This window comes from Heptranchias perlo, chromosome 6, assembly GCF_035084215.1.
Source record: "Heptranchias perlo isolate sHepPer1 chromosome 6, sHepPer1.hap1, whole genome shotgun sequence".
Lineage (NCBI taxonomy): Eukaryota > Metazoa > Chordata > Chondrichthyes > Hexanchiformes > Hexanchidae > Heptranchias > Heptranchias perlo.
In genome coordinates this window covers 103,658,642-103,674,553 of record NC_090330.1, presented here as the reverse complement: position 1 = coordinate 103,674,553, position 15,912 = coordinate 103,658,642, and the positions used below count along the sequence as shown (strand labels likewise).

General features: G+C 43.6%; 1 protein-coding gene across 1 annotated transcript in view; it reads right to left on the bottom strand.

Moving 5' to 3' along the window:
• LOC137322595 (kelch-like protein 1) overlaps positions 1-15,912 on the bottom strand; it is a 279,032-nt gene that overhangs the window by 34,515 nt on the left and 228,605 nt on the right. The window contains exon 7 of the mRNA XM_067985502.1: positions 9,535-9,759. Within this exon, the coding sequence (XP_067841603.1) occupies positions 9,535-9,759 (225 nt within the window). The remainder of the gene's footprint in view (positions 1-9,534; positions 9,760-15,912) is intronic.

The following is a 15,912-nucleotide window of genomic DNA, read 5'->3' as shown; positions in this document are numbered from 1 at the left end:
TTTGTTTGTGTTTTTTTGTTTGAGATGGAGGGGCAGCGCCTCCCTCCCAAGCCCAGCCTCTTCCATCACCGTTTGCAGTCTCTGGATCAAGGCAGGTGCTGTAGATGCACCCCTAACGTCATGGGTGCTTGTTAGTGGTATGGAGAGTAGGGGAACTCTCCCTGACCCTATTAACTTTGGCAGGGTCAGCAATGGAGAGCCCATGTGGGCGCATGCTGGCATTTACAGCGGGAAGTGTACGTTGTGGATTTTCAGCCCCACTCTCTTTCTCTGCCGAGTATGGCCTTTTTGACGACCTCTTTCTCTCTCCTTTGCTTCTTTTTTCACTATTATATCAAAATTATAAGATGAAAAAATGACAAATTTATACTGTATGATGGTAGTTCTATCGGATTCTTGTGCACACATGACCAGTAGAACGTTTTAAGTGATAACAGAGTATTTAGCTTGGACAATCTGAAAGTATGTTGAGTTCATAACAGTTATTTGCTTTGAATCACTCTCAGTTTACGTTACCGCCAGACCTGACATACAACAATTGAAATGTCTAAGCTCTTGTTTTGGACCAATGCTTTCTAAGACAGCCAAACGTTTATCTCTATCATGACTTAGTATTTCTGCCCAACCTAACCTGACATGAACTCAGGGAAGATAAGGTTCTACTTCATGACAGGGAGCGATATGTTTTTTTTTCCAAAAGGATGTCAATTCTGCCTGAGGATATAAGAAATACACACTGCGGTGTGCTGTGAATAAGGAGATGCTGTGGGTCACAAGAATGGCTTTTGTTTATCAGTGAAGAAATGTGTGTGTCGGAAAGCAGGAAGAATCACTATCTCTCTAGCTATGAGGCTATTCAAACTGCTAAAGAATAAAGTTGCACACACATATTTCAGTGAAAAGCTGTTCAGTATCTGTCCAATTCATGAGTCTGAAGAACCATGGCTACTGGGGATTAATGTTAAAGTAATGTGAATCTGTGGAGTTCACTGAGTGCTTGAGTTCCTCGTGCCTTTCAAAGTCCATTTTGTGGAGTAAATAAAATTAAATGGAAAACATAGTGGCCCAGGTATACACGTGATACAGCTGATACACCTTGATCAGTGTAGGACCATTGGAAGTGAGCATACCCACATTTCACACTGTTTTGAATTATTTAGTGTTGCAAATTATATTGATGCAGAAGCAGAATCAGAAGATCAAATGGTCGATGTGGTTTTATCATCTCAAATAGGTTATAGCGATGATATTTATGATGTTCATAGATGTAACTCAAATCAGCCTTTTAGCCTTATTTATCAATAAAATCTGCTCTGCAGCCCTGAAAACTTCAATGCCCATCTTTTTTCTTTCCATTGATTCAGTGTTAAGTTGATTGGCCACAACTGCACATGTTAACCACACCATCCTCCTCCAATGCCTCTCCTCCGCCGTCCAGCTGGGTGGGACTGCGCTCGCCTGGTTCCATTCTTATCTATCCAGTTGTAGCCAGAGAATCACCTGCAATGGCTTCCCTTCCTGCTCCGGCACCGTTACCTCTGGAGTCCCCTGAGGATCTATCCTTGGCCCCCATCCTATTTCTTATCTACATGCTGCCCCTCGGAGACATCATCCAAAAACACAATGTGAGATTCCACATGTACACTGACGACACCCAGCTCCAAATTACAACCACCTCCCTTAACCCCTCCACTGTCTCATTTGTCACATTGCTTGCCTGGCTGGATGAGCAAAAATGTCCTCCGACTAAATATTGGGAAGACCGAAGCCATTGGGCTCGATTTTCCCGGGAAATTGCGGGTGCGTTAAGGGCGGGGTGGCTCCAAAAATCGGGGAAATCCCGTTCGGGTTCGGAGCCCAGCTCCAACCTGCCGAGGTCCAAGTTCCCCATGGACGCACGTGTGCGCGTGCGGGCGTCCCGAATCCGGAAGTCCCGCCGGCAGTTAAAGCCGACGGGATGATAGTTAAAGAGCCAAATGTACCTTATTGAGGCACTTAAGGCACTTTATTTGTGACATATTAGGTATTTAGAACGATTTTTAACTTACCTGGGCGGCTTTCCCGCGGCTTCTGATTCACGTCTGGTGAAACTAGACATGAAGGGCCAGATCAAGCAAAAAGAAACTAAATAAATTACATAAAAAACCATTGCACGCAGTTAAAACACAAAATCAACCAAGCTTTCCACCCTGCTCCGATGTCCCCCTCTCTGATCTCCCCTTCTTCACCCCCCGATGTCCCCCCAATCTCCCCTTCTTCAGCCCCCGATGTCCCCCCGATCTCCCTTTCTTCACCCCTCTGATCTTCCCCTCCCCCTCCCTGATCTTCCATCAGTCAATCAGGCTGGCTGCCAGGCTCAAAACCCGAGAGCACGTTAATCACCATCAATTACGATGCGATCGGGTCGGAAACGGTAAAGTTTGTTTATTCGGGTTTGCCATGCGCACCTTCACCACCGCCCCTCGCTGCAAACCCGCCACCATTTCAAAATTGAGCCCAATGTCTTTGGTCCCCACCACAAACTCCGTTCCCTAGCCACCCACATCATCCCTCTCCCTGGCCACTGTCAGGGGCTGAACCAGACCATTCGCAGCCATGGCGTCCTATTTGACCCTGAGATGAGCTTCCAACCACATATCCGCTCCATCACCAAGACTGCCTAATTCACTTCCGTAACATTTCCCGTCTCTGCCCTGGCCTCGGCTCATCTGCTGCTGAACCCCCATCCTTGACTTTGTTACCTCCAGACTGGATTATTACAATGCTCTCTTGGCTGGCCTCCCGTCTTCCACCCTCCATAAACTTGAGCTTATCCAAATCTCTGCTGCCCGTATCTTAATTGGCACCAAGTCCTATTCACCCATCACCCCATGGGCTCACTGACCTACATTGGCTCCCGGTCCAGCAATGCCTCGATTTTAAAATTCTCATCTTAGTTTTCAAATCACTCCCTGGCCCCGCCCCTCCTGATCTCTGTCACCTCCTCCAGCCCTACAACCGCCCGAGATCTCTGCGCTCCTCCAATTCTTGCCTCTTGCACATCCCCGATTTTAATCGCTCCACCATTGGTGGCCGTACCTTCAGCTGCCTAGGCCCTAAGCTCTGAAATACCCTCCCTAGACCTCTTTGTCTCTCTACCTCTCTCTCCTGCTTTACGACGCTCCCTAAACCTAGGATACGGGCAGCAGAGATTTGGATGAGCTTAAGTTTATGGAGAGTGGAAGGCGGGTGGCCAGCCTTTGACCGAGCTTTTGATCACCTGTCCTAATACCTCCTTATGTGGCTCAGTGTCAAATTTTGTTTGGTAGCGCTCCTGTGAAGCGCCTTGGGATGTTTTACTACATTAAAGGTACTATATAAATGCAAATTGTTGTTGTGTAGCTAATTTAAAAGTGGCACCATTAGTTACATAATTAGTATAATACAAAATTAATTAGGCTGGATTAGTATAAATTCCTAATAAGGACTATGGGTCCAGTAACTATCTCTTTCTTCTTTCAATTTACATTCCTTTGGTCAGATCACAAACACAGGTATATGCACAATGTCACCAACTACTTGCATTCCACAAGAGCTGGGACTGCTCTCACTGCATACAGGCTGAAAATAGAGAATAAACCTGTTAGATGCATTCATTGTTGATGAATAAAGAGTATTGTTAATGACTCCATGTAGCTATAAATGGAATCACTAGGGTGGATTTTCACTGCCTTCGCCTGGTGTGAATGGGGCAGTAACAGCCTCTAAATGGGGTCAGTAGCTTTATTGCGTGGTTGGCTCCATTTTGAAAAGGGCATACTACCGGGTGTCCAAAGCTCCCGCCTGTTTCAGGCAATAGGCCCCTATGACGTAAGTAGGACCCCGGTTGCCATTTTATGCTCTGAACAGTTTCACGGGCGACAGAACCGAAGAGGTCCACCAAAGGTAAGTATCGAATTATTTTTCTGGGCCTCGGAGGATCAAGAAAGAGAGCAGGAGAAAAGAGCTGCAACTTTGGGTTGAAAACTAGTGAATTCAGTGTGCTAGTTGCACCACAATTGGCTGAGGAGAAAGAACAGGAAAAAGGTAGATTTTGATATAAACTTGGCAAACGAGAATGGCAGGGTGGTCCTGCTGGTATTCAGTGCATTGGGAGTAGTGGCCTGGGAATATCTGAGGAGCAGTGTCTCAGGAGGCTGGAGAAAAGCTGGGACGCTGTGACGGAGCTGTGCTATCTACTGAATGAAGACTTCCAGGGTCAAACTATTATCTATATGGCAGTAAAAGTCAGCCCCACCCTCCATTTCTGTGCCTTGGGGTCATTCCAGATAAGCTCTGGTGATATCTGCAGTGTCATCATGGCCTCCACAATTGGGATGGAGGGCCAGAATTCCTTGGCTCCGCTGTCAGTGCGACACCATTCACGTCAGTGGAAGGCCATCCTGTAAGTCCAACACTGAGTACCTAAAGCACTGACAACGTCGGCAAACATAGGAACAGGAGTACGTCATTCAGCCCCTTGAGCCTGTTTCGCCTATGGAGCACCATAGTTTGTGTGCCAAAGTGGATATTTTAAGTGCTTTGGCTTCGCTCTCCTAGGTTTCCTTCCAGGCATTCACTGTCAAATTGCACTGTTTCTATAAATTCCTGAACATGTAAATCATTCATTCCCCAGTTGCCTTATGGCAGCACAGTACTGAACAACAAGTGTCTTTGTCATAGTAAACATCCTAAGGGCTTCACAAACCAAAACAGATGCTGAGCCATGGTTGAAAACAAATATACCCCTCATGAATTATTTTAAGCTGTTTGTACACAACTGTGAAAACTGGAACTCTTTTGAGTTCATCGGAAGTCTCTGATACTGAAAGTCTACTGTTCAAATCTAATGGCCATTTGTAATAAAAAAAGTGTAATGCCCAATTCTGATATTGTCATGATCATCCTTGATCCTCATCCTCAGTCTTTAACTCCAATACTCATCTGTAAAAGTACAACTATAATGTTCATCTCTTGTACTGATCCTTTACCCTGCTCCCTGACTCTTAATCATGATGCTCATTCTGAGCACTCATCCCTGGTGCTCATCCCTAATGATTGTCCTCAGTGCTTATCTATAATAATCATCATTCTACAGTAACCTGTAATGCTATTATGAACACTCATCTCAAATTATGATTCTTAATCCTCATCACTCTCATCGGTAATGACCATCCAAATACCCATCAACAACACTTCCCTCTAATACTTCGCCATAATTCTGGACGTTGTGTTATTTGGCTATTGATAGACAATTAACTAAAGTAACATGGTTTAGTCTTCTACCGAGTGGTTGGTTTTCCACGACAGATGATCAGGTACATTTTGGGAGAATGAAGGGGCTGAGTCATATGGTGAGAAGGCAGCAAAGTGGGGTTGAGATCGAACAAAAAGTGTTGTTGGGGTGGGGTGGGGGGGGGCTTATTATGCCACATAGCCATTTCCTAATCCTGAAATATGCACATTTAAAGGGACGATGCATCATATTTTCTCAGAACATTAATTAATGAACGTTAATGACTAAGATACAGAGGTATGGAATAGTGCGTGGGGTGTTGGATAGAACATTGCCTTAAAAATAGAAAACAGAGCATAGCCCTAATTGGAAACATTTTGAGCTAAAAAGGGTTGTAAAAGGGCTGAAGGACTCCTGTTATTTATAAAATATAAATACTACTTGGATAAGGATTTATGTTTTTTTCTAATATCCGGAGCTTCATGGCCATAATGATGGTCCAGGATTTCTTCAGTGAGAAGGAAGGACTGATATCCCATACTTCTGTGTCCTTTCTCCAATAGCAGGTCTGTTCTGATGTAAATTAAATACTGCAAAATAATTGCCATGAAATTCAATAAGACCCCATCTTCCCTCCCAGGCGGACGTAAAAGGCACTAATTCGAAGAAGAGCAGGGGCGTTTCTCCCCCGGTGTTCGGGCCAATATTTAGCTCTCAACCAACACCTAAAAATAGATTATTTGGTCATTATCATATTGCTGATAGTGGGATCTTGCTGTGCACAATTTGGCTGCTCCATTTCCTACATTACAACCGTGACTACACTTCAAGAAGTATTTAATTGGCTGTAAAGTGCTTTGGGACGTTTTGAGATCATGAAAGGAGACAGTAAATGCAAGTCTATTTTTTTTCTTTTTATAAGTAAGTTGAACCCTGATTTTATGTCTGTCTTTTAGTGAAACCACTAAGTTGCATCTGCTTAGGTCACATTACTATATTTAAAAGGACTGTTGGTCAGGGGATGCAGAAACTACTGAGTTTATTCCAAACTGCTGACACACAGGCAAAAGCAACTTTTGAACTGAAGTAACCTGAGTTCAGTCGCTGGCCTGAGCTGGCTGGAACCGGTTTGAATTAGCTAAGTTTTGTGAAAGACAAAGGAGATGTGATAAGACACAAGTCCTTATTTAGAAAAGGAGTAATGAGGTAATGCTACCTAAGTCCTTGGGACAGAGCCAATGAGGAGAAGACATGGACTAGGCGAGCAAGCCTAAACCAACGGGAGAGAGAGACAGCACAGCTTGAAGAGATAAGATTCGGAATAAGAATGAAGAATCTGGGGCGTGGAGCCAGAGCGAAGACTCCGGAGACCAATCATCGCGGAAGTGGAAGAACCTACGTCAGGGACGTAGAGACGACATCGAGAGAGAGAGAGAACAGAACGCCTGGCCAGCGTCAGCTCTCCTTTTCGGGTATTATCCTTTATATTCTGTGACCACTCAGGAAGTGTCAGAGAAACCTAGTGGGTGTGCGTTTAGATCCTAGTTTGGGTATAAAACTGTATAACCTGGTGCAAACTGCATGTCTATATCTAACCAGACGTATAGCGTTTAGATCCTAGTTTGGGTATAGAACTGTATAACCTGGTGCAAACTGCATGTCTATATCTAACCAGACGTATAAGCTATATGTATATGATCTAACAGCGTGAATAAAGCAAATTGAGAGTTAAGAGAGAATTGACTCTTCTCCTCTTTGTACTAAGCCAATAACCGTAACCGGTGACCTCGGGTCAACAGGACAAAAAAACATGCTTTAAGGTGTGACTTCCAAATAGATTTTAGTGTAATTAAGCAACTATTTGGCTACTGATTTCAGTGCAATATTTTTAATGAAACACCTTGGTGTTCAAGTGGTCTGTTCTAGACCATAGGGAAAAAAATATTCTTGGTTAATTTTGCAAGTGACTTTCTCCAGTCATCCTTAATGGTGCTAGAAACGATCTGAATAGTGAGCAATTATGTCATTTGGGTCCTGAATACCTGACTGAAATAGGTTCTAGGGTTTCTTTAAGAGGATGATTATAACACACTTATAGAATGCACATTGCAAATATGAGCTTTTAAAATTTGCCCATCAACTTAAAAGAAATCCAGTGCACAAGAATTGTCACAATATCCAATTTTTAACTGCCTGTCCCGACTTGATTAGCTGCCTCACCATTTCATCCCTTTTACTGTTTGATTTCTTAGCTAGAAGGCATGCTAGCAGAGTTAATCACTTCCTTGGTCCTGACCCCATTTTTCTGGCTATTTCTGATATGAAATGCTGCCAATAACTTTATAAAGATTGACTAACTGTCGCTCTTCAACACGGTGACTTCAGAAATAACTGGATTACTAAAATTGAATCATTCCATAAAGTGATGGTGAAATGCTTTAGAAAAGCTAAAGATGTGTTAAAAAGATTTATAGATTGAATTAAACCATTGCAGTGCCATCAATTAATCCAAATGTTGTGTTTTGGATGGTAGAGCACCTTAGATAGATGTGTCACTGAAACTCTCACACATTGGGTGACATTTTTTCAAACCCAGCACCAATAGCAAGGTCTAACTCGGGTGGCTTGTCAGAAAATTAAATTGCACTACCCACGATTTTCCATCCATTTAAATCAATGGACAGAAAATTGCAGGCACTGCAGTTATGCTTTTAGGATTAACTGTCCCTGTACACAAGATCCCTCATGTGATGCGGGAGCTCACTGAGTTTTGCCCCACCTGGGGGTGGGTACGGTACTTCAGCTTAAATTGTCCCATTGGCAAATAATGCAAAGCCGATGTGGGACTATGAGAATTTGGCACTTTCTTTGCTGGAGAGAGGGCGCACCAACTGCTGAAGAAAGAGTTTGGTTCCAGCACTTGTAGTTCAGTGGCCAATTTATGGCACTATTCAAAATTGCTGAATGTGAATACTTGTGTGTAAAAGGTAAACTTCCTGCATGGTAAACATTGATCTTCTTTGTTTTTTTCAATCTTCCCCAGACGTTTTTAACAATTTTTGTTTGCTGTGCTTCAATGGTTTAATCCCAAGGAACCCTTTAAAATGGTGAAAAACATGGATATTCTAAGTTGGCAAGTTGAAACTTCTGCAACTTGGCAAACCATTCTGCCTTTCCCAATGACAATGGAAGGTAGAGCGCTGGTGTCCACTGCAGGTATTCACACTATTATTCTTTAATTAATATAGAATTCTACAAGCATCTGAAAAACGTGGCTTTATTTCAGTCAAACACTGAAAATGGAGTGCTACTATAGACTGGTTAGTGCCTCCTTTAAAATAGCGGAGAGATGAATTTGATATGACTGCATTAAGCACTCGTGATTTCATCGCTGACAGCAATTTCTAGACTAAAGTCACCAGAATTTGTAAATCCAACAACATTTTTGTATGTTTATTTTTCCTGGCAAATGTCCACCCCTCATGAAGCAACTAATACATGACACTTGTAGTGATTTAACCAGACAACTAAAGCCATTAAAATAACACTTTAAGCATGCTCAGTTACATCATATCCTTGATTGCATAGCAGATTCTAGACCATTCATATTGCAAAACCATAGAATTATTTTATTCAATCCTGTTGTCAAATAAAACCAATAATTCATAACTGATATTAGGAGCCACTGTTAAACTCTTCATTTTATATGTCTCCCGTTCTCCATAAATCAAGATTGATGAGAACTGAAATTATTCCATGACTGCCACAGAAATTACAATCCTCCTCAGGAAATTTCATATTTTCCTCAAAATAGTTCTTCAGCTTTTTCTGTCTGTAACAAATAATACTGTCGGTTTTATTCAAATAAAGGAAAGGGTTATTTAAAGGAGATGTTTTCCATTGTCAGTGGTGAAATGACTAGTACCTCAATTATACTGTTAACGCTCTGATGAAGGAAAATATAGGTTTAACATTTTAAAAAATTAACACATTACAAGTAAAATATAGGCAGCCATTTTGCAGTTGGTTGGAAAAGGAATGGTTTTGTATGAAAATGTTCAAAGGGTCAATATTTTTAGATATTATATGAGCAGCCCAACCAAGCAATTGTTTTATAAACTAGCCATGTCTGATTTTTCTTTTGAAGGAGGGAAAGTTTGAATGGAACTCTCAAAGAAACTGTCCAGTTTTGGTGAAAAAAATAGTTTACGGCCCAGAACAGTAAGCTTTTAAAACTTATATGTTAGACCTCCTATGTTGGAAACCCAGGTATTGCTTACCGAGACCATGTCTGTGAGTAGACATAGGAGGCAAGACAGTCCAGGTCTTTGTTTTCGGGTTGTAACATTCCACAGTGTTTAAAGTCTTCAGCCCATCTCTGCCTCCAACGACATAAAGTTTATCATCAATGACAGCCACTCCAAATTGCAGCCGCCTGCCATTCATCACTCCGGCTTGGGTCCAAGTATTCGTTCTCAGGTCATATTTTTCTATTGTAGTGGCACCTGATAAGACAATTAGTGTGACAAGATTGTGACGTGAAAGAGTGCATTGGAATCCTGAATGCATACATCATATGCAGCCTAACAATACCTATTACAACAAACGGAGATGAAAGACAACTCACTTGAAACCCATCAAGATCTTTTCATGAACAGATATTTGGAATCCCACCAAGTACCCTAATTACCATGCAGCTTTTACATAGTAATGCACTTCTTTTCTCAATTGATAACAACAAAAACAACAACTTGCATTTATATAGCACCTTTAACGTAGTAAAACGTCCCAAGGCGCTTCACAGGAGCGTTATCAAACAAAATTTGAAACCAAGCCACATAAGGAAATATTAGGACAGGTGACCAAAAGCTTGATCAAAGAGGTAGGTTTAAAGGAGTGTCTTAATGGAGGAGAGAGAGGTAGAGAGGCGGAGAGGTTTAGGGAGGGAATTCCAGAGTTTGGGGCCGAGGCAGCTGAAGGCACGGCCGCCAATGGCGGGGCGATGAAAATCGGGGATGCGCAAGAGGCTAGAATTGGAGGAGGGCAGAGGTCTCGGAGGGTTGTAGGGCTGGAGGAGGGTTACAGAGATAGGGAGGGGCGAGGCCATGGAGGGATTTGAAAACAAGGATGAGAATTTTAAAATCTAGGTGTTCCCGAACCGGGAGCCAATGTAGGTCAGCGAGCACAGGGGTGATGGGAGAATGGGACTTGGTGCGAGTTAGGATATGGGCAGCAGAGGTTTGGATGAACTCAAGTTTATGGAGGGTAGAAAATGGGAGGTCGGCCAGGAGAACATTGGAATAGTCCTGTCTGGAGGTAACAAAGGCATGGATGAGGGTTTCAGCAGCAGATGAGCTGAGCAGGTGCGAAGATGGGCGATGGTACAGGGGTGGAATTAGGCGGTCTTGGTGATGAAATGGATATGTGGTTTATCTCCGGGTCAAATAGGACGCCATGGTTGCGAACGGTCTGGTTCAGCCTCAGACAGTGGCCGGGGAGAAGGATGGAGTTGGTGGCTAAGGAACGGAGTTTGCAGCGGGGACCAAATATAATGGCTTCAGTCTTCCCAATGTTTAGTTGGAGGAAATTTTTGCTCATCAGACAAGCAGTGTGACAGATGAGAGACAGTGGAGGTGTCGACAGAGGTGGTCGTGAGGTAGAGCTGGGTGTCGTCAGTGTCCATGTGGAATCTGACGTCATGCTTTCAGATGATGTCGTCGAGTGGCAGCATGTAGATGAGAAATAGGGACCAAGGGTAGATCCCCAGGGTACTCCAGAGCTAACGTTGCAGGAGCAGGAAGAGAAGCCATTGCAGGTGGTTCTCTGGCTACAACTGGATAGATAAGATTGGAACCAGGGGAGTGCAGTCCCACCCAGCTGGACGATGGAGGAGAGACGTTGGAGGAGGATGGCGTAGTCAACCGTGTCAAAGGCTGCAGACAGTTTGAGAAGGATTTGGAGGGATAGATTTCCATGGTTGCAGTTACATAGGGTGCCATTTGTGACTTTGATAAGTTCCCTTTCAGTACTCTGGCAGGGCGGAAACCTGATTGGATGGATTCAAACATGGAGTTACGGGAAAGATGGACACGGATTTGGGAGGCGACATCACGTTCAAGGACTTTGGAGAGGAAAGGGAGGTTGGAGAAGGGGTGGTAGTTTGCAAGGACAGAGGGGTCAAGGGTGGGGTTTTTTGAGAAGGGGGGTGATGACGGCAGCTTTGAAGGGGAGGGGGACAATACCTGAGGAGAGTGAACCGTTAACAATATCAGCTAACGTGGGGGCCAGGAAGGGAAGTTGGGTGGTCAGCAGTTTGGTGGGAATACGGTCGAGGGAGCAGGAGGTGGGTCTCTTGGTCAAGATGAGCTCGGATAGGGCATGAGGGGAGATGAGGAGAAACTAGAGAAAGGTGCAAGTTTAGGGCAGGGCAGGGGTGAACCTTAGGGGAAGTTTGGCTTGATGAGCTAGGGGAAGGGAAGGAAGTGGCAGAGGCAGCTGAATGAATAGTCTCAATCTTAGTGACAAAGAAGTCCATGAACTCCTCACGCTTATCATTGGAGGTGAGGGTGGAGGGGGCAGGGGAGAGAGGTTTAAGGTTTGTAGTGGAGAAGAGAAGCCGAGGGTTTTCTTTGCATTCCATGATTATCCTGGAAAAGTGAGCAGCTTTATGTGGTCCAGCCAGATCTGATGATGAATGGCTAAAGCAGTTGTCTGCCATAAACGTTCAAGTCTGCATCCCTTGGACTTAAGGGAGTGGAGATGAGGGCCATACCAGGGGGAGCGGCCAGGATGAGAGATAGTAATGGTTTAGAGGGGGACAAGCGTGGAGGTGAGGGTGTGATTGAGCAGATTGGTAGGAGAAGAAATGTCGCGGTGAATGGAGGGCCAAAGGGTAGACAGTTGGGAATTTGAAAGTGCAGCTGTAAGTAACTTGGGGCAGAGTTTTTTTTCCAGGGGCGGACACAGAAGGAATTGGGCTTGGGAGGGAGAAGGGGGATATGGGTGGAGAGGGATACCAGGAAATGATCAGAAATGGCCTTATCCGTGATTGACACGATGGGAGTAGAGAGGCCACGTGAGATGTCAAGGTCGAGGAGGTGGCCGTGAATATGGGTAGGGGAGTTTATGTGGAGGGAGATAGAAGGGTGGTGAACGCAGAGGAGCGAGAGCATGATGAGTTGAGGTGGATGTTGAAATCACCGAGGATGAGAAGTCGCTCGGTGCAAACCTTTTAAAACTAAGGAAGCAATGGTTTGGAATTTCTTTGCTTACAGCTACATGGCAGGCAAGATATGATGTAAAACCACAGAGTGAACATGCCTATTTAATATGTATGTTTTTGAAAATTGCGTTTTTGATACTTTAGTAGTTAAGTCTGCATCCCCAATTTTCATCGCTCCACCATCCGTGGCCGTGCCTTCAGCTGCCTAGGCCCTAAGCTCTGGAATTCCCTCCCTCTCCTCCTTTAAAACACTCCTTAAAACCTACCTCTTTGACCAAGCTTTTGGTCACTTGTCCTAATATCTCCTTATGTGGCTTGGTGTCAAATTTTGTTTGATAATCGCTCCTGTGAAGCACCTTGGGACGTTTTGCTGTGTTAAAGGCACGATATAAATACAAGTTGTCGTTGTTAGCAGATAGATTTCAATGTTCTGCCCATTGAGATCCTTAATAATATGCCCATCTCAGGAATTCCATATAGTTAGAATATATAATGAACTCAGTTACACTGCTATTGTTGAAGAACCAAAAGCCCTCTCAATATCTCAATATAGTAATTAGTAACAAAGCTGTTCTTTGTGAATATGCTAAATTAAAATTTCTATGCAATTGTTCAAAAAGACTATCTGAACAAGCCAGCCCAATGGAGAGCCTCCTGAGTGATACTGATTGTAGATATTTTGCTGCCTAATAAACAGAATGATAATTGGCTCCCTTCCCTCTAGATGTTTCCTGCTCTGATCAATACTTAGCTGTGCCAGAAAAGCTTGATTTCTTCATGCATGTGTAATAGTGTCCCTGTTTCCTTCATTATTTTGAAACCAGCAACAAGACAATCATACATCAAAAAGAAAACTATTTAACACAAATTAGTCAAAATTTGTGCAAATGTTTATCTCTGAAAAAGTTTGAATCAGTCTATTTATATTCTGCTATGTTAGTAAGAACTGTGGTCTACACATTTACATCTGTACGAAATGCTAGGGATGAATTTGGATTAATTCCACCTTTGGGATTAAAAGCTTTGATTTTCAGGTCCTTCAGCTCCAAATAATGAATTTTAAAACTATGGTATGCAAATAATATTGTTATAATTCTTACTCACCCGCCTGGGATTGCCATTATAATTAATTTTATTTTGAAGTCTTGACAATACCTCAGTATGCTCTTGCACCTGAGCTGGAATTTTTCTTTAAGATTTTGTTCCATCTTTTCTAGGCCAATTGAATATTGGTATAAGCTATGTACTTTAAAGCCCAAACGTTCCATTTCATATCAATGCTATCTCTGTTAATTTGTTAGGGTTCACACTTTCATCTTTATACCATAATAGCTCCTGTACTGACTCATTCCATCCTGAATAGTGAATCACAGACAGTTCTGTCTGAACACTCAGATATAGTCCCAAGATCTCTTGACAAGGATTTAGCACTGACTTTGACTGTGTAAGCAACTTCAGTTGTATGCTTTCTAACTGCAAAGTCCCTGCCCTGCACGAACAAGAATCACTAACATAAAAGGCTCTTGCGATGTGCAGAAAACAACTGTTCCTCAGTGTTTCTTCCCCACCAGATGTTTTTACATTACATTTTGAATCAATATAATGATAACATATCTAACAAGCTTTCCTAAAATGACTATTATAATGATTTTCCATCACAGCTGCAATGCAATGATGAATGTAATGCAGAGGAAATAAATAGACCTGCTGTTGACCTGGTATTGACCTGGTGGAATAGCAAGACCACACTATTAATTATGTGCAAATAGCTGAATATTTAACCACCATCAAAATATTGTTATGATTGAATATATTTCGTAAAATCAGAGTACTGTGCTTTATTAAACCACACATTTAATATATTGTCATTACACTGTATCTTATAATGTTATAAAGCAAATGATAAAATAAGCCTGAACTCAGATTCACTATAATCAATATTTATCCATGACAATGTATTTTCCTTGCCGCCTTGTAATTGCAAATAGTGATGTATAAATCTCACCTTCAAGCATCTGTTCACATTTTAAAAAATTAATTCATCCTTGGGATGTGGGCTTCACTGGCAAGGCTGGCATTTATTGCCCATCCCTAGTTGCCCTGAGAGGGTAAATGAAGGCCGCCTTCTTGAACCATTGCAGTCCATGTGGTGAATGGGCTCCCACAATGTTTTTAGGTAGGGAATTCCAGGATTTTGACCCAGCGGCGATGAAGGAACAGACGATATGTGTCCAAGTCGGGATGGTGTGTGACTCGGAGGGGAGCACGGAGGTGATGGTGTTCCCAAGTATCTGCTGTCCTTCTAGGTGTGGAGGTCGCGGGTTTGGGAGGTGCTGCAAAAACAAGCCTTGACGAGTTTTGGAGTGCATCCTGCAGATAGTACACTGTGCAGCCACAGTATGCTGGTAGTGGAGTGATAGACTTTAGATAAGTGGATGAGGTGCCAATCAGGTGGACAGCTTTGTTCTGGATCCTGTTGAGCTTCTTGATTGTTGTTGCAGCTGCACCCATCCAAACAAGCGGAGGGTATTTCTTTACATTCTTTTCTTGTGCCTTGTGGATGAAGGAGAGGCTTTTGGGGTCAGGAGGAGAGCCACTCGCCGCAGAATATTCTGCCTTTGACCTGATCTAGTAGGCATGGCATTTATTTGGCTAGTCCAGTTGAGTTTCTACACAATGGTGACATCCAGACTGTTGGTAGCGGCAGACGCGCTGATAATAATGCCAATGAATGTCAGGAGAGGTGGTTAGGCTCTCTCTCCTTAGCGATGATCATTGCCTGGCATATGTGTGGCACAAATAGTACTTGCCAATTATAAGCCCAAACCTAGATATTGTCCAGGTCTTGTTGTGTTCAGGCATGGATTTCTTCATTATCTGAGGAATTATGACTGGAGCTGAACACTGTGCAATCATCAGCAAACAGCCCCACTCTGACCTTACAATGGAGGGAAGGTCATTGATGAAACAGCTGAAGATAGTTGGGCGTAGCACACTGCCCTGAGGAACTCCTGCAGCGACGTCCTGGAGCTAAGATGCTTGGCCTCCAACAACCACAACCATCTTCCTTTGTGCCAGGTACAACTCCAACCATTGGAGAGTATTCCCCACCGAATTCAGTTTTACCAGGACTTCTTGGTGCCACACTCGGTCGAAGGCTGCCTCGACGTCAGGTCCAGACTCGGAGCTGCACGACCAGTGCGTGCCTGAAGCAAGAGGCCTGAAGATCGATAGAAATCGATCCTTGGGCCTCATCAGCGCACTCGGCGGGAGCTGCTTGTGCTGGTCACACATCCACAGGCATCTCGCCCGAGCGAAGACTTCAGATTTGAGCCACCTGCCTCACTGGCAGGGCCCTCAGGTAAGTCCCAGCCGGGGCGGAAGGGGCGGGGGTTGGAGTGGGCAAGGGGACTCCTGTGGAGTTGGAGGAGCGCTC